Source organism: Eumetopias jubatus, unplaced genomic scaffold (genome assembly GCF_037043125.1).
Source record: "Eumetopias jubatus isolate StellerSeaLion01/CBP00866 unplaced genomic scaffold, mEumJub1_p1.0 scaffold_4, whole genome shotgun sequence".
Lineage (NCBI taxonomy): Eukaryota > Metazoa > Chordata > Mammalia > Carnivora > Otariidae > Eumetopias > Eumetopias jubatus.
The window spans coordinates 141,904,486-141,928,023 of NW_028274810.1; the positions used below are offsets into that span (position 1 = coordinate 141,904,486).

The 23,538-nt window shown below is 37.2% G+C and overlaps 1 protein-coding gene across 1 annotated transcript in view; it reads right to left on the reverse strand.

Moving 5' to 3' along the window:
- The window catches only part of ATP6V1C1 (ATPase H+ transporting V1 subunit C1), a 39,879-nt gene that overhangs the window by 11,681 nt on the left and 4,660 nt on the right, over window positions 1–23,538 (reverse strand). Inside the window, exons 2-8 of the mRNA XM_028110907.2 lie at window positions 13,015–13,185; window positions 11,947–12,014; window positions 5,821–5,906; window positions 5,072–5,166; window positions 3,487–3,578; window positions 2,371–2,469; window positions 501–569 (exon numbers count right to left, since the gene is read on the reverse strand). Of these exons, the coding sequence (XP_027966708.1) occupies window positions 501–569; window positions 2,371–2,469; window positions 3,487–3,578; window positions 5,072–5,166; window positions 5,821–5,906; window positions 11,947–12,014; window positions 13,015–13,146 (641 nt within the window). The 5' untranslated portion in view covers window positions 13,147–13,185. The remainder of the gene's footprint in view (window positions 1–500; window positions 570–2,370; window positions 2,470–3,486; window positions 3,579–5,071; window positions 5,167–5,820; window positions 5,907–11,946; window positions 12,015–13,014; window positions 13,186–23,538) is intronic.

Here is a 23,538-nt window from a genome sequence, read left to right on the forward strand (position 1 = left end):
TTAATGGAAGATATAGATTAGGTAGAATCTATGCTCACTGAAAATTGAGATCAACATGGTACTCTAGCAGCCATTTTGGTATACTTCCTTTGCAAGAGAAATGAAGAATTATAGACATATAGTAGGTATACAATAAATATTGAATGAAGAATTTTCAGAAGGTGGCAAAGCATGACAGAAAAAGTACCACACCAGTGACCTGGGTTCTAATTCTAGTCCTGCCATTAATGAGATGTGTGACTCTGGGCAAACCACTTCACCCCTGTGGCCTCAAACTTCTCCATCTATAAACATGAGACAGTCAATCAGACTGTACAAAGTCCCTTCCAGGTCTTTAACTGTGATAACTAGAGTTAACTTATTTATAAGGTGAAAAAGATGGTCCTGAAACCATAAATTTACCACAAAGAAAAGATAAAGCTATTTCCTAATCCAACATCCCAACTATAAAAAGGAATTCTAGGAAAGAAAGAAACAGGTTTACAAAGACTACTACTTACTTGCTAGACCTTGGAACTACCATTTCAGCTAGTGTTTCGTACTGCTTAATCCAGTCGTTGTGGTTTAACCTGCAGAAAAGGTACAGTAAGTAGTGGAAAAGAAAAAAGAAGTCTTACCTCCTGCCATAACCAGAAAGAGAAAAAAATATGGGACAAACAGGAAATTCAACTAAAGTATACCTCAAATCTATATAACAAAAAAAAAAAAAAAAAAAAATTCAAGTTTCGTACTGAGAATGAATTTCAAACACAGTAAGTGTGAAGCAGGAAGTACAGTTCACCACTCTTATATCCAGTAACTATTGCAAAAGAGGCACATCCTAGAACTAAGTTTGGAAAGGAAGTAAAGCAAAGTACAGATTCTAAATGACTTTCAAACTGCAGTTAAATGCATTACCTTATTAAAAATAAATTAATTTAAAGGCCATACTGAAATCTCTATCATGTCTATTCACTGGCCGTTACAAAAGGCTGCATCAAACCATATTTATTAAAAGCACAGCGTACCAGGAAGCATTGAGTAAATTAAGTGACAGCAAACCATGCTGCACAGAACGTTGTGCAACAATCTTCTGTAGAGGCCAACGGATTTGGGCGTGTGCAGAAAGACAGTTATGTTTGCAATTTAATGAACTGCAGTATTTGTAGGCCACATCGTGAATAATTCAACATGTAAGGTACCCTAGGTCCTATGTTTCAATTACTATGTACGGAAAACTATAAAAATTTCTGATCTTAAAAACAAATTTTCAATAAAGATTGCGGCCAATCTTTTATCTGGGCAAAGGTTATTTTCCTACATAGTATAAAGACACAGATACAAAGAAGTTTATTATAAATAATCAGTGCTCTAGTATTCTGCAGTAAGGGGAGAAAAGCAGAAGCCAGATAATATTGTAGCCACGGTAAATTCAATGCGGGTGCTTTCCTACATTTTCCAATATTCCTAGTTCCCTAACCAGATAGAAATGGAGAGCACAGCAAAGGAAGAATTCGTGCAAGAGTTCTGTGAAGAATCCCCAAATCCCCCACCTCAGTTTGGATCCTCCAAAGATTCCCTGATAGTGAGACTTCAATCCAAGTCAGAAGTGAAACCATTAACAGTGTTTCTCTCTCATATACACCCGTGCATGTGCACAGAGTTCTAATCCTTCCTATGAGTGTCCAAAGGTTTCATTTTACCAAGATAAAGTATGATCAAACGTGACCTAACACAGAAGAGCTGGTCTCAAGAAGATTTCAAAGGGTTCTCTAATCCAGGAAAACTATGCCCAGAGCCTATGCCTGTTTTTGTAAATAAAGTTTTACTGAAACACAGCCACATCCATTCTGTATGTACTATGTACAGCTGCTTTCAGCTACAACCACAAAGTTGACATGGCAGAGTTGAGTAGTTGTAAGAGAACCTTGGCCTTGCAAAATGTAAAATATTGATTGTATGGCCCTTGAAAGAAAAAATTTGCTAACCCCTGACCTAATCCATCCTTTGCTTCTTAAAGGGTTTAATGCATCCTAACCAAAGATTTTTCAGAAAAACAAATACAAAGAGCTCCTACTTTGAAAAATCTAAAATCTGTATTTTTAAAAAAATCTAAAAATTTAGCATTATTTAATTTTTAAATAAGCCCACTCTACTAAGCTGCTAAATTTGATTTGGAATTGCAATTTATAACTGATGTCTCCATTACCAGATTATGAACTCAATTCTACTATGTGTGCCATATGAATACATGTTGGTTCACAGAATGAAGGACAACGTAACAGTCCCTTTACAACTGGGTTCTATGGAACACTTCAAATTACAATATCAGATACTAACATTTTTCTTATATTTTAACAAGTAAAAAACTTTTGTAATTACAAGACATACTTGGGAACTACGACCAGTAATGTGACGAGATACTCTGAATCAAGAACAAAGTCATCCTTCTTCACAATTTCTGCTAAACTTCTAGTTAGCAAACTTCCTCTGAGGAGTAAGAAAAAAATAATCAGGCTGATAATGCCTCCATAACACAAGTAAAGAAATAGCAGGCTAATTATATTCACATATATGTACTATATATACATCTTGAGAAATGGGTTAATTTTATTAGTTAACGTTTTTACTTTGCAAGAAGTCAAAATTTAGCTATTTCCCACCCTCACTATTAAAGAAATGTCAACATTTATCAAAATTTGCCTCTAGTATCTTCCTTTGTGTTTGCTTTAATTATTGTAACTCAGCTCTTCTCTTGATTACATACATAATACCTTGACTGGGCAAGTGTTATTCATTATATGTCAATTAAAGTCTATTTCATCATAATTACAAAATTATATCATCTAAGGACAACCTTTGATTTTCTTCCCTCTCCCTGGGTATCATCTGATACTAAGCAATTTTGGTTAGTTAACCTAATAATCAACTCTTTCAAATCAGTCTTCATTTCACCTCCCAGTACATTTCATAATGAAAATGACTTGCCCTGTTTGTACCACTGATGGTATCCAACCAATTTTCCCTCTGGAATATGAATGCATAACTTGGATAGTTAAATGCTAAAAGCTACACTTGCAGTAGTCATAGTACAATGAGATCAAGAAAACAAACGTGCTCTTTTAAAAACCTCACGTAAAAAAGCTAAACTTGGAAAACAGAAAAGTGGATAAATTACATTGTAAAAGGATTCTTCGATAGAATTCTTTTAAGCAGCAAGTAATTGCTATGCAATTAAACTATGATTTGATTTAAAACAATTTTAGGCAATTTTTCAGTAAAAACTTAAATGCATAAAGGGATAAACTAAACAAGTACAATAAATCAGTCTCGCATCTGTTTTGACTAGGCTGAATTAATAAAATTTTCTCCATGAAGTAAACAAACACCGTTTTGATTACAAAAACAGCATAAATTGGAATTCACTAAACCCCAACAATAGCTTGTTCAATGTATGCTAGAGTGCTCCCCCAATTCTTAATATTCACATATACTTGATACGCTTACGCATTCTTCCGTTCCAAATTCTGAAGATTTCCCTTCAAGTTATTATATGCGGATGCTCTAGATTTCAGGTCATTGTCAATTTGAGTCACTCCCTTTAAAAATGAAAAAGAAAAATAGGCAAAATTTTCCTAAATCTGCCTCTACTAACACAAAGTAGCTGAACATTTACTTTAAAAAACACCATCACTGGTTGCTGATGTAAGAACCATTATTTTAAAAGCACAACTTTAAAAAAGGTCATTTTAAAAAATAACCTACTTCATTTTTAATAACCCTGGTAATTTCCATATGAATCTTTTCTACCAAAGATAATGTTTTAGTCCACATATATTTTAATTACTGTTATGATACTATTTCTTAAACCACATAAATGCAATCTAGGCTACTGGGTACAGAGATTATTGATTAAAAGGCTTTAACTTCAGAAGGCTGAAGGATTAATTTCTGAAAGTAATAAACTACACAGTTTTGTTGTTCACAACACCGCTATTCTTACACAAAATATTTTTGCAATTAAACAATTGTGGATGAATATTATTTATAAATGTTACAAAAGCTGATTTTTCAAAAAAAAAAACTACTAACAATTTAGGAAGAAAGTACAAATCAGATTTAACATTTGAAGAACTAGTTCCAACTCAGCTCTACCATTGTTACCATTCCTCTATGAGCCTGTTTCCTCATCTATACTAGTATCAGAAGATGATGATTAGATCCTTCAACAGGATCAAAAGAAAATAAGGCTCAGTCACAGTAAGAGCATTTTATATAAACTACTCATTTTCATTAAATTATAATGATGACTTCAGTTTTAAAACCCTTAATAAGCTACTCATTTATATTTAACTATAGAGCACATTGTTCAAATAAAGTCATTGGGAGCCAGGAAAAAGTCTGTCCAAATAATTTAAACCATTATTTTCATCCTAGCCAGATCATAACAATGTTGACAATTAAAAGGGCCTCGTCTATTTGCCCTGTTTATAGCTTCAGGTAAGACTTTTACATTTTCTCTCAAGTTCAAGGACTACAATATAAAAGGTGAGTTCGTGGATGAGCTTCACAGGATCTGTGTACGACCTGAAACTGTACATAAAATCATGTGTATGTGAATACAGGCATTTTGGGGGGTAGAGGATTGATACTGAATGTCAGAAGGGGTCAGAGAGCCCATAAAGTTTAATGTCTGAATCAGTACTATACATAACCATGCTAAAGTAATCATTTTCATCTACCTGAATGACTACTAAATCTTTAATGTTCCTGTTCTACATAATCTGTTACCCTTAAATTTGTATAAATCATAAATACAGAATTTTAAAGTTTACTTTCTTAAACACTGTTGATAAAATATCTAAGTTAACCATTTAAGTAAGTAAACACCACAACTTGGATAATGTACACAGCAAAGTGTTATATTTAACATCTTTTTTCGTAAAGTTGTACTAAGGGTACCTCCTGTTTGTATCAGTCACATATCATTTAGTTGCTTTGTCAAAACCTAAAGAGTATTTCCCAGCTAAATACTTATAAAATAAAACCACTATAAATCAATGTGTCCTACCTGTGTCATTTTTTATCTTACCTTGGCGATTATTTCAGAAATATTTTTCAGGGACTGCTTGATTGGATACTTAGCCATGTCCCACTGAAACCTTGTTATATAAGTAACCAAGTCAACTGAAATAAGGAAATAAATTAATTACTGAGAAGCAACAGAGTATTTATGGTTTCCTACACAGTAATAACTTTTAATGCTGAAATTTGCATTCAGAGAATCAGTAAAGATATCATCACTGCTGGAGAGTCCTGATTTTAAAAATGTGGAACTATATTAAATAACATGGATTAATCAATATTTTTTACTTGTATTCTGACTGGCTCTCTTCTCCTTACTCAAAATTTTATATTTTTATATATACACATATATGTGTGTGTATGTGTATGTGTGTATATATAGCTATATATTAAAATGCTCCTTCTAATTTGATGACTTAAAAAATGAAATATGCGCATAGCCATGATATGCCTCAAATGTCGGAGAAAGACACAAAGATTAAGAAACTTCAAACTGTCTCCTCAATAAGCAGACTCTGGCAAAAGTATGTTCTTTCTTTGCCAACCTAAACTGAAAATAAATCTATTAAAACCAGGTGATAATTGTTTCTAGGAGTCTATACTTCAACAATCTTCAAAACACAGACCATTTCACATTCAAATGAAAAGAATAAAAAATGTAGAGTCAAAGAGACACTCAACTACGAATTCCCTGTTTTCGTATCTAAATCATTCACCTTATGTAAGTCAGTATCAAATCCCGACGTATTAGCTTACCTCCATTGGCCAACAGATTCTCCTGAACTTTATCTTTACTATCCTCCAATACATCAGCCATGTATTGAGCCACTTTCTTAACCACCCTTGGGAGGCACAAAAAAAAACAACAACAACAACAATCATTTTCAGGAAAAAGACCTCAATTCCATGCTATACAATGAACACACTACATAAGCACATGAATCTGACCATATCCGTTCCCATTACATCTATCTGTATAATACAGAACACGGGTCATAACTTCTACAAATAAGGTTTTAAGGATAAAAGGGACCAAGATTTTGTTATATGCGAAGCTCAACTGAGTAACTGTAGAGTTTTAAAGAGACTACATGCAATATGTTTATTAAGTCCGGAAAGAAAGTAATGGGAAACTAATGAGAAACATACATTATATGACAAAAATGGATCAACGAATCTGACTGCAAGGACCAACAACAAAGGATGGAGGCTGGGAGCTAGCATTCACCACTTATATGCTTTCACTTAGGACAAAAGAGATCTGACAGGCAACAGAATACAAGCAACACTAATGATGAAGAATGAGGTCCTGTATTATTTATTCATTAACTATTTATTAAGCATCTACTACATGCAAGGAACAATGCTAAAGAGAAACCATAGTGCATTAACTACTGAGGCACCTAGATATCACTTTGTCAATCCCTTCATTTTATATAAGTAAAGACGTTAAGGTACAAAGAGAATAACTGACTTAATCACAGAAAGTCACAAAACCAGCTAATGGCAGAGCTGGGACTAGAAACATGGTGTCTGGACTTTGGTGCTCTTTCTCCAGTTCCATGTCTGCCTCTGGGCGCTGGGTGGGATACAAAGGTATACCAGACAAAAAACAAACAAACAACACTAGTTTCACATCAAATGGAGAGATACCAAAAGACACAAATGACTAAATACAAAGTAATCTATGGTTAAGCGCCAGCTGAGAATACCAGGTTACAGAGAGAGAGGCGCACAAAGGAAAAAGGGATCTCTTCCAGCTACTATAATCAAAAAAGCATAATGACTCATGAGCAGGGCAATGAAGGACAGGAATGGTTTTGAAAGGATGATGAGATGGGAAGAAAGTACATTCTTGCTGCAAGGCATCCTTTGAGTCAAGATCAGGAGGGGCAGAAAAGCAAGGGCATTCAGAGGATGACAAGGGATCCACACTGCCCGGAGTGCTGTGCTGAGAAGGGGAGGTTAGGCCAGGAAGGTAGCCTAGAGCCAGATTGCGGATAGATAGCCTCTGATGTCAGACTTTAGACAGAAGTGTAACATGGTCAAAACAAGGCTTTGGACAATTAATCTGAGGACCATATGCTCAATGGCAGGGAGGATAAACAGGTGGACAAATTAAGAAACTCCTGCAAGGGGCACCTCGGTGCCTCAGTCAGTTGAGCATCGACTCTTGGTTTCGGTTGAGGTCATGATCTCATGGGTCCTGGGGATGAGCCCCGTGTCTCACTCCATGCTCAGTAGGGAGTTGGCCTGAGATTCTCTCCCTCTGCCCCTCCCCTAACTTGCACACATGTGCCCTCTCTCTCTAATAAATATTTAGGAGAAAAAGAAAAAGAAATTCCTGCAACATGAACCAATAAGGGCCAGAAAAAACCCTATGCTAAATGACTTCAAACCTAATAAAGTAGAACAACTGTAGAAAAAATGATGTAAACTGCTGTCTTCAACACATTTAGCTTGGGGATTTGTACATACACTTGGCTGTGTCTCCAAAATTCACTTATCCCTTCAAAGGAGACAAGCCATTATTCCCGTGTAATTTCACAAGCATCTTATAAACAGAACCATTTGCTATGAACATGCAAAAATGGCCATATGTTTACCGCAGAAATAGTTCAGAGTGTAGAATTGCCTAGTGTCAAATTTATAAACCGAGTGTGTAATTCAGAACTTCCCAATCTCCCTGTGCATCTCTACAAGAGTATCTATGTCAAAGTACACATGGTCGCCTTAAAAACTGCTCTGATGATTAGATTACTTGATAAGTAAAAACTGTAATCTACTCCACATATCACAGTGTTCAACCTTTAAAAACTGGAACATTTAAGTCATTAAGCTCCCATCTGTCAATTCTACCAAGATCTAACAACTACAGGATTTTTAAATTCCTCATTGTTTCAGAAAAACTGACAAAGATAAGATTACATAACAGTGCAGAAAAGAACAGCGGACAAACTGCGCAGGTAACTTTTGATTCCACAACCAAATGAACTACATTTAACCTAAATACTTTCCAGATTCCTTCCCTAAAAAATGTGAGCAAATCTTACACTACATTCAGGATATCCCAATGACAATTTAAGGAAAGACCTATAGTGCCAACGAGATGATTAATAAGGATCCAAATAATTACATTCTCAGGGACCTCCCTTCTTCACGGCTCTTGGTCATGACCTGAAACTGTGATGAGGGGATGGGACTGTAGGGAATACAATCACCTCAGGGATGGCAACTACAAAGAGATTCCTCAAACTTCATCGCAACCAAGAAACAAAGAGATGTTCATACCATCAAATTAGAGCTCTGAGAATATCATCAATACTTATTTTCACATTTGCCCTATAATGAATGCATGGAATTACTCACCGTAAAGTACTCTGTACTTTTTCTTTCATCCTTTTTTTTTTAAAGATTTTATTTGACAGATTTTATTTGACAGAGACACAGCGAGAGGGAACACAAGCAGGGGGAGTGGGAGAGGGAGAAGCAGGCCTCCCGCGGAGCAGGGAGCCTGATGGGGGACTTGATGCGGGGCTCGATCGGATCATCATGACCTGATCCAAAGGCAGACACTTAACGACTGAGCCACCCAGGCGCCCCCCCTTTGACTCACTCTTATTGCCAAGTGCCTCATCTTAAAACTTTTAATATCTCTTGCTTTATCTACTGTAAACATGTCTGACTTTTTTGCCTCCGATATTAAAGACCATCAGTACATCTTTGTCTATTTACTTACTACACACTGCTATGTTGAAAGGTCTCTCTGCAACATCAGCCTCTATTACCCAGAGAGGCTGCATTATGGCTGTTCCATCAATAAAGAAAAGCCTAATAGCATACATGGGAAACCCTTCCAAACAGACTTCAAGAATAAGTTCCCTTAGAGCTTCAAATATACATTTCTAAGATTCTCCAAAATTCTGTATCTTACAAAATTGTACCTATTTACCCAAACCCTAAGTATTTAACGCTCTGTATTCCAAGAATCAAAGTAATCGTAGACTGGTTCTGCCAATTAATCAAAATGCAAAAAGTGATCAAGGATCCCATATCCATCTTCAGCTGAAATACAGAGCAAGTAAATATCAGGAGTGACTAAAACTGTAGTTTAGAAAAACTCTTTTACTGTAACTGAATTTTAAAAAAACAAGAGCATCACTATCTTCAAATAAATGGCATAACATCTTATGTTCGCGGAACAAAGACTTAAAATTGTTAGGATGGCCATACTCCCCAAACTGACCTACAGATTCAACACAATCCCCATCAAAATCCCAGCCGACTTCTTTCCAGAAATTTGACATGATGATCCTAAAATCCGTATGAAAATGAAAGGTGTAAGAATAGCCAAGACAACCTTGAAGAAGAAAAACAGAGAGAATTCACACTTTCTGATTTCAAAACTTACTACAAAGCGACAATAAAGACAATGTGGTGTTGGCATAAAGATAGAAATAAGGATTAGAAAGAAATATAGAACTGAGAGTCCAGAAATAAACCCTCACATTTACACTCAGTTGGTTTTCAGCAAGGGTGCTAGGGCAATTCAATGGAGAAAAAATAGTCTTTTCAACAAATGGTGCTAGGACAACTGGATACCCACATGCGAAAAAGTGAATTTGGGACTCCTACCTCACATCATAGACAAAAATTAACTCAAAAAGGATGTAAGACCTGGGGCGCCTGGGTGGCTCAGTCAGTTAAGTGTCCAACTGTTGATTTTGACTCAGATCATGATCTCAGGTTTGTGGGATCAAGCCCTACGTCAGGCTCCACACTTGGCCCAGTCTGCTTGAGATTCTCTCTCTCCCCCTGCTCATACTCACTCTCTAAATAAATAAAATCTTAAAAAAAAAAAAAAGGATGTAGGACCTAATGTAAAAGCTAAAACTATAAAACTCATGGAAGAAAATATAGCTATAAAACTGTGTCACCTTGAATCAGGCAATAGTTTCTTAGACATGATATCAAAAACACAAGCAACAAAAAATAGATACATTGGACATCAAAATTTAAAATTTTATGATTCAGGGCGCCTGGGTGGCTCAGTCGGTTAAGCGACTGCCTTCGGCTCAGGTCATGATCCTGGAGTCCTGGGATCGAGTCCCGCATCGGGCTCCCTGCTCAGCGAGGGGCCTGCTTCTCCCTCTAACACTCCCCCCTCTCATGTACTCTCTCTCTCATTCTCACTCTCTCAAAATAAATAAATAAATCTAAAAAAAAAATTTTATGATTCAGGGGCACCTAGCTGGCTCAGTCAGTGGAGCAGTGACTCTTGATCTCGGGGTTGTGAGTTTGAGCCCCACACTGGGTGTAGAGATTACTTAAAAATAAAATCCTTTAAAAAAAAAAATTGGGGGGGGCACCTTGGGTGGCTCAATGTTAAGCGTCCAACTCTTGATTTCGGCTCAGGTCATGATCTCAGGGTCTGAGATGGATCTCTGCAGCAGGCTCTGTGCTCAGCAGGGAGTCTGCCTGAGGTTCTATCCCTCTCCCTCTCCCTTTGCCTCTCCCCACTGCTTGCATGTATGCACTCTCTCTCTGCCTCTAAAATAAGTAAATAAATCTTAAAAAAAAAAAAAATGTGCCTCAAAGGACATTATTAAGAAAGTGAAGACAGGGTGCCTGGGGTGGCTCAGTAGTTAAGTGTCTGCCTTCGGCTCAGGTCATGATCCCAGGGTCCTGGGATCGAGCCCCACATCGGACTCCCTGCTCAGTGGGAAGCCTGTTTCTCCTTCTCCCACTCCCCCTGATAAGTCTGACTTGTCTCTAGAATTATAAGGAACTTTTACAATTCAATAATAAAAAGATAAGATGATTAAAAAATGGGCAAAGGATCCAATAGACATTTCTCAAAAGAAGAAACACAAATGGCCAGTGTAAATGCATGAAAAAATGCTCAACACATCACTAATCTTTAGGGAAATGCAAACGGAAAATGCAATGAAATACTACTTCATATCCGCTAGAATGGCTATAATAAAAAAGATGAATAGTAACAAGTTTGTCAAGAATGTGGAGAAATTAGAACCTCTATCCACTGGTAGTGGGACTATAAAATGGTGCAGCCTCTTTGGAAAACAGTCTGGCAATTCCTCAAAATGTTAAAAATAGAGCCACCATGACCCAGTAACCCCACTCCTAGGTACATACCCAAGAGAAATGAAAACATAGGAATATACAAACACTTGTACACAAATATTCATACCAGTATTCTTATTAGCCAAAAAATGGAAATAAATAACCTAAGTGTCCACCAACTGATAAATGGATTAATAAAATATGGTGTATCTGTACAATGGAATATTCTTTGGTAGTAAAAAAGAAAATTGAAATATCAATACATGCTACAACATGGATAAACCTTGAAACATGCCAAGGAAAAGAAGCTAGTCACAAGAGACCATATATTGTATGATTCCATTTATATGAAATGTCCAGAATAAGCAAATCTTATACATATATCAGAAAATAGACTAACGGGCAGGGAGTAAGGGGGGACAAGTAACAGAAGGTTTGTGATGGTGGAAGTGGGAGAGTGATGAAAATGTACCGTAACGGATTGTGGCAATGGCTGCACAACTCTGTGACTATACTAAAAATCGCAGTACACTTTAAATAGCTGAATTGCGTGGGATGTAAATTATATTTCAATAAAAGTATTAAAAAGACAGTCACTATTTTCATACTTCAAACAGGTATATTTTATTGTATATAAATTGTACCTTCATAAAGATGATTTACAAAGAAAAAATAAGTCATTATTTTCTAAAACCATTCCAATAAGCAGAGTATACATGTGTTAATAAGCCCAATGTCCAGTTAGCCTGATAACAGTGACTCTCATTTTGCTCTAGTCTATGCATATAAGTACATTACCCTTCTACAAATGCATCCAGTTTAGCCAGTTCATCCGACAAACCAACCAAGACATCCAGTGTGCCAACCTAGGAGGGAAATATACCATTTTACTACCTAGGTTTCATTCCCCCCCCTTTTTTTTTTACAAGGTGATACAACATCTTGATTTGAAGGGCCCACAAATCTTAAGTTTTCCATATTTTATTTCATAAAGTACAAGTGTGGTTAAAAAATGTCTGTCAGACCTTTCAAAGCTATTTATATGTGGAAGATAATCCTCTAATTCATGGGTACAACCACTATTTAAGATGTGCAGATTCCCTAATGGCAGGCCTCTGCCTCTACCTGTGCTGCTCAGTGACGGGTGGATCATCTGAAGTCATGGTTTACAGCAGCACCTCTTAAATAGGGGTCATGACTATCAGTGTCTCAAAGCAATTCATAACTCCCCAAATACAATTTTAAGTATTTCTTAAATGAATGTGATGTATAAGTGCCTGCTAAGTTAACCAGCAAAATAAAAATATCATGATTTTTTTCATTCTGTAAAATTTCTGACAGCCTGCTTTCCCTTCGAGGCTGCCAGGTTACAGATCTTCAATAACTGTTAAATAAATTAACTACATTAAATAACTAGGCGAGACTTGCCAAGTATGATTAAAGGGATACAAAGGTAAAACATTTACAACATTACTGAACACTATATGAATTTAATTAACAAAAAATTGGGTTCACTGTGAAATTTAATATATATTACTAAGATTTTTCACTTCTGAAGATCATATTTGTGAATGTAACATATCAAATATTTTCATAAGATTTCTCATTACAATTTATAGAAAAGCACAAAAGTTTTAAAAAATGTTATCTCACTTTGGTAGTTTACTTCTAAAATCTCAATTTCCTCATTATTTAAAATCTGAAGATCAGAGAGAACAAGGTAAGTTTTCAATTATGCCAATGACAAGAAATGAGATTTTTTTTTTTCTTGAAGGAACCCAGATATCTCATTTCTTCTCAAAGGTAAGCAGAGACAATTGTCCTCTTCATGATGAACTCAAACTATTTTGCCCCATGCAGTTTTACCTTTAAGTCAGGAATGTTAAACTTTGAAGCAATAGCAAGATTATTGTTCTTCGTAGTTGCCGCGTGCAATTTCTCCCAAGTTTGCTGACATGTTTTCTCCCCCGGAGCAGATATAAGCCAGAACTCAGTCATATTTGTTACCAAGTATTTTTTCCAAAATCAAGAGGGACTCTGAAAGGTAAAACAAAACAAACAAAAAATACCTTTAATACCATTTGTTCCTAAAGTATTTCAGAGTCACAGGATAAGATAATTATTAACCTGTTTCAAACTAATCCAGCACTGGCAGATGATCTCAAGCAAAGTCAAATTTACTTACCTGGAAGCAAATCTACATAAATGGTAAAAGGGGATTTATTTATGATACTAGAAAAAAAAATGACAAAGACCTAACACGGGAAGTATCTAATTTTTTTTAAATTACAAAACATCCAAAATGGGAATTACTCAAAGAAGATTACTCAAATTCTAGCTACCAACGGTTTCATTTCACAAAAGTAGAAAAGTCACAAATTTATAGGTTTATCTTAAACTTTTAAAACATAAAACCAAAATAGGAAATTTAAAAACATGCATAACTTTTACCTTTGAGAAGGAATTGAACGAATGCATTTGAACAGTAGCCACTAAATAAATCTGTCATATCTGGCTTAGCAAATCCAACAAAGTTAGCCAAATTGGTCATTAACTTTAATCCATATTCAACCTAAAGGAATCTCCTCAAATCCCTGGCATATACTTAGTTGCCATCAAACATTTATAAATTTGCAAAAGAAATCTTGCCAATTAGCCTTATACGTAAAAATATGATGGGGGGGGTAGTGATAGAATCCCACTGAATCTGAGTGAGAGGCTCTGTGTGGATCCCCTTTCCAAAGAGTTCCATTAAGATACAACCAACCCTCAGATGCCTGGGTGGCTCAATTGGTTAAGCATTTGCCTTCGGCTCAGGTCACGATCTCAGGGTCCTGGGATCAAGTCCCGTATTGGGCTTCCCGCTCAGCCGAGAGCCTGCTTCTCCCTCTCCCTTTGCCTGCCACTCCCCTCTCTTATCCTCTCCTCTCCCCTCTCTGTCAAATAAATAAATAAAATCTAAAAAAAAAAAAAGACACAACCAACCCTCTTCTACAACCTCCCTCTTTCCTTCCTCCCTCCCTCTCACACAGAAAAACAAAAGTCTAGAGCCAAATGTATTCAGAATCTAAGTAGGTAAAGTACACAAACTCAAAAATGGAAATATTACCATACCGTTATTTCCACTTTAATATGTCTTCATTAGAACCACCATAAACTTTCCTGCTACTGTGATTGTTGACGCTCCCCTGAATAGAAAATAACTACCTTACAAAGTTGTCCTGATAACAAAATCATATAATGAATGTGAAAAGACTTTGTAAATTTAAATTTCCTTTAAGATGTAAAGTATTATAGCTAATTATAATGGGTTTTTATTAATTTCATGATTTCATTCAGCCTATTTTTAGAATTATAATTGAAGTAATCCCATGCATTATACAACTGAAAGTGCAGTGAACACAGACGCCATTCTATATATTTATCTTTTTCCAATTTCTGCTTGTAGAGCATCTACTATATACCAGGTACTGTTGTAAATGTTTTATACATTATTATCTCGATCTTCCCAATACCTCTATGAGATACACATCATCCTCCCCATTTACAGATAAGAAATTCAGACAGGTTAAACTGGTATAAATATAGATGGTGGTATTAAATGACTATCTCAAAAATTCTACTGTAAAATGATTTTTCCAGGGCACCCGAGTGGCTCAGTTGGTTAAGTGACTGCCTTTGGCTCAGGTCATGATCCTAGAGTCCCGGGATCGAGTCCTGCACTGGGCTCCCTGCTCAGCGGGGAGTCTGCTTCTCCCTCTGACCCTCTCCCCTCTCGTGCTCTCTAATAAATAAATTTAAAAAAAATAAAATGATTTTTCCAACATTAATGATAAAGATGCATTTAAGAGCTACACTGTCTCGAATGATCAACAAACTAAACACAGGCTTGTTAGTGATGGTAAGCCCAGAAAAAGCATTCAGTCTGGCCAGAAAACAGTACAGCTTAACTGGCCATCCATGGAAGGAAGCCACTCAGAGCACCAAGTTCTAAAGAAGCCATCCAGAGATAAGCTTTGACTTGAAAACAAAATCACTAGACTACCTGAGAAACTTCAAATGTTAAATTTTAAAACTATTATATAAATATCATTCTACCCATATTCTTTTCCAACTTAATTTTTTCATTCACCCTGTTTTTGGAATTATTCATGGTGATCCGTATATGTAGTTCATTCATTTTAATTGCTATAAGGTATTTTATGAATAACCTAAATTTTATTATCCATTTTCCTCTGGAAGAATAGTTATATTTTACTTTTTTGCTATTGTAAACAATTTTTCAGTGAATGCTTGTGCATGTCTGTTTTTGTGAAAGAATTTTCTGCAGGATAGAAGTAAAACCGCTGGGCGCCTGGGTGGCTCAGTCGTTAAGCGTCTGCCTTCGGCTCAGGTCATGATCCCAGGGTCCTGGGATCGAGTCCCACATCGGGCTCCCTGCTCTGCAGGAAGCCTGCTTCTCCCTCTCCCACTCCCCCGCTTGTGTTCCTGCTCTCGCTATGTCTCTGTCAAATAAATAAATAAATAAATCTTAAAAAAATAAAAATAAAAAGAAGTAAAACCGCTGAATTGAGTATGATCACGTGGTAGACTGTCTTCAAATATGGAGACGACAAGTCTTTCCATGCTCCAATGCAATGTGACTGCCACTCCTCCCATCAAAAGTGGATTTTATTCCCCCTCACCTTGAATCTGGGCTGGTCTTGTGACTTGCTCTGACCAACAAAACTCAAGGAAGCCACACTATGTGAGTTCAGGGCCCAGGCTTCAAGAGGCCTTGCAACTTCCACTTCTGTTTCTTATGGTCCTCAGACCACCATGGAAGGAAGCATGTAGTCTAGTCTAGTGCAAAATAATAGGTCACGTGGCAGAGAAACAGCAACACTAGGGCTGACAACCAGCAGAAACTACGGAATAGCTGAGTTTCTTGAAACTTCCAGCATAGCGATGTCCCAGCTGACTGCAGCCCCATCAATGAGCCCAAGTGAAACAAGCAGAAGAAGCACTGAGACAACCCACAGAATCAGGAGAAATAAGAAATCACTGTTTTAAGCCCCTAAAGTTTGAGGTGGTTTGTTATATATCATGAGATGACTGACAAAAACCATCATCAACTTTGCTGGGTACTGACAAACTGTTCTCCAAAGCAGTTACCAACTGAAGTTCCCACACAATGGTATAGATTGTTCATAAATATGTATCTACAGAAAATACAGAAACATGCATAGGAGCAAGGTGCTTCAGCTTATGTATTTAAGATTTCTTTAAAAAAATATCTGGGGCAAATATGGCAAAATGTTAATACCTGTTAAATCTGGGTAGTGGATACATGGATGTCTGTCGATCTTAAATATTTGAGCTTTTCTGTATACTTGAAATATTTCAAAATTATTTTAACTGTTACAAGAATATAATTATGATAAAGTAAAAGAGAATACTTAGCAAATTTATAAAATTATAATTGAATGAACTTTCAAATGGAAATCCAGAGAATAAAGTAGCCTTGGTACTACGTTAATCCTCCGAACACAACTTTTCTGTTTTAATACTAGTAAAGATGCTTTCGAATCTGTTTATAAAGTTATGACCAAGTATAATAATATATTGAGCAAAAACCTTTTTGATGTTTTGGAATTTTTAAAAAATATTTTAGGGTCGACATATTGAGCAACTCTAATCACATAAGGTTGTAAAGGTAAGAGCTTGGGCTTCACCTATATTAACTACAGGATCCATCTCAGTAAGCTGCTTTTCAAATTGAATTGCTGATGAAATGTTGTGGTTCTATCTCCTGCCTTCCTGTCATTGTTGTTCTCTACTGTAGCTGGGTCACCTCACCTAAGCTGCTCCAAACCCTGCTATCTTTTCACTTGCCTTTGGCCACTTCAGCTTTGGCTTTTCCCTATCTCTGGTCTCCTCCACCTAATAGTCTTATACTTATCAAATCTAGCTTTTTTTTTTTAACCCAAACACCAATTACAGGACTACCTTGAACTTTAAAATTCTTGATTGATTAGAGAATCCAATAATATCTTTCAACTTCTTTTTTAATAATACAGATCTTCTTTGTGATGGTAGTTTTTGGAAATTTGAGGTTTTATTTTAATTACTTATACAAATGGTTCTGTTAAAGTATATCTGATGACATTTTATACCTCCTCTCCCCTCAAAATAGCAGATGATTAAATCAATTAAGTTCTTCCTGAGATTTTTAAAATTATCCAAAATGCAGCTTCTTCAAAGACTGTAATAATATGAGCAATTACAGTAGATGTCACTATCATACCATTTAGAGTTCTAGAAAATCTTTTTCATCCAACAGGTTTCCAAAGTATTTCAAGATATAAGAAAAAGGACCCCATTTCTTATCTATAAATACCTGTCCTACCCTATTTCACTGAGCTTTTATCAGGATCAAATGAAATAATGTCATAATAATTCTAAGCAAAAGTAGAGTCTAGTAATGCCTAGGAAAGGGGTGCCAGGCTGGCGCAGTCAGTGGAACATGTGACTCTATCACAGGGTTCTGAGTTTGAGGCATGCACTGGGTGCAGAGATTACTAAAACTTGAAAAAATGTCTAGGAAACTTACAGAAAGTACTCTAATTCCATCTTTCAACTGGAGCCTTCTCTAGGGCCTGTTTGGTGATGGGAAGGAAGAGGTGTCCTCTATGTTTGGTATTGTGCTAGACACATCTCCTATGCTATCTCATTTAATTCTCTAGACAGCCCTATGAACTAGGCAGTAATACGTGAAGAGGTTACTAATTTACCAAGGTTCCACAAGTGGCAAATGGGGTTCAAATCTCACTGGGTTTGACTGTAAAGCTATGTTCTTTCTTCTGTGTCATGCTAGAAGAAAATGTTCTGCACTCACCCACCTGAGCTCTCCTATTTGGAGAGATCCACTTGTAACCTTAAACCCTTTTGTCCTGTTTCCTTCCAGGCCCAAGGAATTCTGCTAGATAAAGGGACCTGATCTGAGCTTCCCTTCCCTTTTTGTTTCATCCAGAATCATCACAATTTCTAAAACAGCAACACCCAACATCCCAAACTATCCTAGCTCCTAGAAGGAACAATGGTATCTCTAAACAGAAAAGCAAAATAAATAAGAGATTCAAAAGACCTGGAGATAAAATTTAAATTTAAAAAGGGACCTTGATTTCAGAAAGAAAATAAGCACAAACTTTGGAGTCCATAATAGTTAAAATCCTAACACACTCTATCCTCTCACTAGTTTCCTCATCTGTGGAATACTACAAATCTCTTCACAGAGCTGTTGGAAGGAGTCAACAAAACAATGAATGTAAGAAATGCCCATGAGAACAGCATCAGTAAATCTTTTACAAAATCCCTTTTTCTGTTTCTGAACAATGTCCAGTTATCCTGTGGACACAAGTCACATAAAAGATATTTCTCCTTGAGGGGCGGCGCCTGGCTGGTTCAATTAGTAGAGATGTGACACTTGATCTCAGGGTCACTGAGTTCAAGCCCCACATTGAGTGTAGCGCTTACTTAATTAAAAAAAATTCTCCTTGAAATTTAAGAAACCAGTTCCAAATAAAATTTATCTTTGCAGATGAATGTACATATGTACTTTTTGGGATCAGAAAATGAAATCCATATTGCTAAACACATTTCCCCTTTTATCTCAGCTGCATGGAAACAGAGTCAAAATTGGGTGTCCCCTGGTTATCTTCTCATTACGAACCTAGACACTTCCACCTCCTCTGAATGCTTCAAATGACTTCTGTTTTTATTCCTAATCATTTCCCTTTATTTCATCCTACATATTGGAATTCAGGCATAAATACAGACAAATCATATGTTAAACAAAAGAGAAAATTAAAAGGCACTGCAGGGGCGCCTGGGTGGCTCAGCTGTTAAGTGTCTGCCTTCGGCTCAGGTCATGATCCAGGGTCCTGGGATCAAGCCCCGCATCAGGCTCCCTGCTCTGCGGGAAGCCTGCTTCTCTCTTCCACTCCCCCTGCTTGTGTTCCTGCTCTCGCTGTCAAATAAATAAATAAAATTTTTTAAAAAATAAATAAATAAATAAATGACACTCCAATCAAATGTTGGAGTTCCTCAAGACTCAGATCTAGGTCTGAGTCCCTCTGCTATATGTGGGTATAAATGTGTGTACACAGGGCGCCTGGGTGGCTCAGTCAGTTAAGCATCTGAATCTTCATTTCAGCTCAGGTCATGATTTCAGGGTCGTGAAATCAAGCCCTGCAACCAGCTCCATGCTCCGCCGAGAATCTGCTTCTCTTTCTCTGCCCCAACTCCCACTGGCGCACTAATTTTTTTTAAATCTTTTAAAAAAACTTTTTTAAACATGTGTGTATAGTTTTTCTCTTGAAGATGTTATCTATACTTAAGGAAATTCCAGACTAGATGCTAAACACTCTCCCAAATTTTTATCTCCAGCCCAGGCCCCTCTGCTGCATCTGGAGCTGTACCCAACAAGCCTCCTCAACTAACTACACGATGTCTCCACTTGGATGTCTCAAAAGCACCTAAAACCCAACATTTCTAGTCAAACTCATAATCTCTTCCCCAAAACCTTGTCCTACCCCAGTGTTCCCTGAGTCAAGTCCAAGTGTACCCTTGCAACATTAGACAATTACAATGTCAAAGGTCATCAAGGTAACAGCCAAAGCTTATTGGGCACTTCCTGTGTACTAGCACCAGTTAAAACACTCCATACATATTAACTCATTTAGTGTTCTAAAACAACCGTATTAGATAGGTAGTAGTTACAAACAAAGAAACCAAGGCACAGAAAGTGCCTCATCTATTAGGAGATATCTAACATGTATCATATACCATGATTTGCTAAAAGGATACCATATATCATTATATGGTAAGAATGAAATGTATTATATGCTTTCATAGCACCTTCTTTTCAGTATTTCCCTGAGGGACACTTTTTATTAATGTCTTTCTTCCAAATAAACTTCCCCTTGGAGTAGGTGGAAACCATGACAGTTTTTGCTCACAACTCAGTATGCTCAGTACCTGGCACAGAGGCCAGAATGTAGAACCTCAAAAAGTATCTGATGAATATTTTTTTTTTTTAAGATTTTATTTATTTGAGAGAGAGATTGCATGTGCTTATGAGTGGGGGGAGGGTCACAGGGAAGGGAGAAGCAGACTCCCCACTGAGCAGGGAGCCCTACAAAGGGCTCAATCTCAGGACCCTGAGACCATGACCTGAGCCAAAGTCAGATGCTTAAATGACTGAATACTCTTGAATGAATAAGTAACTGTGAGAATTAAATGAGATAATATAGTTAAAGTACCTGGTTTATAACTGGTTACCTCCCTTCACTTCCCCTGTATTTTTTTTTTTTTAAAGATTTCTTATTTATTTATTTGACAGAGAGAGAGATAGCAAGAGCAGGAACACAAGCAGGGGGAGTGGGAGAGGGAGAAGCAGGCTTCCTGCCGAGCAGGGAGCCCGATGCGGGGCTCGATCCCAGGACCCTGGGACCATGACCTGAGCCGAAGGCAGCCGCTTAACCAACTGAGCCACCCAGGCGCCCCCCCCCGTATTTTTTTAAGATTTTATTTATTTGAGAGAGAGCTCACACGAGAGAGGGGAGGGTCACAGAGAGAAGCAGACTCCCCGCTGAGCAGGGAGCCCGATGCCAGACTCGATCCCGGGACTTCAGGATCATGACCTAAGCTGAAGGCAGTCGCTTAACCAACTGAGCCACCCAGGCGTCCCTCCCCTGTATTTTTTAAAATCAACTTTACTGAAATATAGACAATAAAATGCACTCATTATCAAGGTAGTTTAATGAGTCGACAAACGTACACACCTGTGGAACCACCGCCACAACCAAGATTAAAACATTTGTCATCCCAAAGCCTTCCCTCACACCCAATCCCAGTCAATTCCTACTGCACTGCCAGCCCTGGACAGATGCTGATCTGCTGTCACACCACAAATTAGTTTTGCCTGATCTAGAAGTCCACTGTAAATGGAAAATACATTATATATTCTTTGTATCAGACTCCTTTTGCTCAGCACATCTTTGATATTTATCCATGTTGTGTGCATCAGAAGTACACTGTTTTATGCTTACTATTCATTACATGAATGTACTACAGTTTGCTTATTTATTTGTCTATTGATGGACATTTAGACTGTTTCTGGTTTATTCCACTACAAAGCTTTCTGTGAAAATATATTTTCATTTCTCTTGGATAAACATCAGGAAGTGGAATTCCTGAGTTGAATAATTAGCATACACTTAACTTCATAAGAAGCTGCCAAACTGTTTTCTAAAGTAGATACATTAACAAGGTATTCAAGTTCCAGTTGTTATACTGCTCACCAACACTTAGTGCTGTGAAGTGTTCAATTCTGCTGTCTAATTTACCAATTTTTTCTTTTATAATATATGCTGTGGCATAAGAAAAATTTGCCTACTCCACAGCTTGGACTTCACTGAGTTTCTTCAATCTGTGTTTAGTTTCATCAAATCTGAAAAAATTTCATCCATTATCTTTTTCAATTTTTTTTTCTGCTCCCCTTTGCCTTCTTTGAGACAAAAATCACATGTTGAACCACCCAACATTGTCCCACAGGTCAAAAAGCTTCTATCCATTTTTTTCAGTTGTTTTTCTATGCTTCAGTTTGGGTACACTCTTGCTCTATATTCTAGATTGCTGAACTTTTCTTCAGAGTATTCTGCTATTCATCTCATAAAGTGAATTTTTCACCTTAGATGTGTTTTTCAGCTTTTTAAGTTCCATTTTTTTAAAAGTAGGCTTCAAAGCAAAGCTTGACTGTAGTTATGCTGTGAGCACAATGAAAATGTATTGCTTTGGTAATAAGGGGAGAAATGTTCACTTTTGTTTAAAAAAAAAAAAACCAGGGCGCCTGGGTGGCTCAGTCGTTGGGCGTCTGCCTTCGGCTCAGGTCATGATCCCAGGGTCCTGGGATCAAGCCCCGCGTCGGGCTCCCTGCTCAACAGGAAGCCTGCTTCTCCCTCTCCTGCTCCCCCTGCTCGTGTTCCTGCTCTCGCTATCTCTCTGTCAAATAAACAAATAAAATCTTTAAAAAAGATTTTCACAACAAATTAAGACTGAAGGTGGTTTACATGCAAAACAACCTCCTTTTCAGTACTTGAAAATACCAAGTTTACTAAAGTGGCCTATTTCAACAAGCACAAGATACACCTCAGATGTCAGTGAAATATCAATCACCGCCTTCCAACTGTGATACATCAACTTTTGAGAATTCATCAGTGCAAAAGATTTACCACAACCCATTCGTTTTAAAAAGTTGCCACATCCTACCCCACAAATTGTTAACACCATACAAATAAAAAGCAAGAACAACTATTTCGTCTTTGAATGTTAAAATTCTACCCTTCAAAACAGAAGCATCTTAATTGAGATTGTGGGAAGGGCTTACTGGTAATAAAACTTGTTTAAAAGTTTCCAATAACTAAAAGGGGAATTTTACCTTTCAAGGAGTAGTTTCATGATTCATACAGAACGAAATTTTGAAACTGTCAGAACATATACCTTCTTTAAATAAACCTTGATTTTTGCCTTTTTTGTTTTCAACTGAAATATTTAAAACTGCTCTATAATCCCATTACAGATTACCTGAATTCCAACCCATAAATACGTTTAAAGATAGAAGACAATTTTATCTTTAATAGACAGATTTTATAAACTACATCTTTTTAAAAAAAAAAGATTTGAGAGAGAGGAGAGTGCATGCACACATGAGCGAGGGATGGGGGGGGGCAGAGAGAAAGAATCTCAGGCAGACTCCCCGCTGAGCAGAGCCTGATGCAGGACTCAATCCCAAGACCTACGAGATCACAACCTGAGCCAAAATCAAGAGTTGGATGCTTAATTGACTGAGCCACCCAGGCACCCCTAAACTACTATCTTTTTATTTCACAGTTGGCTAAAAACAAATCTGTAAAAGCCAAGCCTTAACTTTTACACAGATATCAGTCATAAAAACTGAAATGTGGGGAGGGAGGGCAAGGTGGATGGTGTTAGGGTGTGTTAGCGAAAATTTCTTGTAATTTCTAGTAAAGCTAAATGAAGACAGGAGGGCACTGTACACCTATCACTGAAAGTAACCATCAGGACCTTCTGAGCTCCCAGAGACTTCCTCTCTGCCACAGGCAACTCAGCAATGACCCAAGGAACAAACAATTCTTTCCATCCCAGGGGAATCCCTGAATCTACACTCATGGCTCCCAAAGTGTTACTTCCCTTTAATTTGGGGCCGGTATTTTATAACAGTAATTGGACCACAATACCACATTCCACCAGAAGATGCTTATATCTCTAACACAATGTAGCCTGAGATTCATCAAGTTACAGACTTAAAACAAGTTAGTTTTTCCCAAT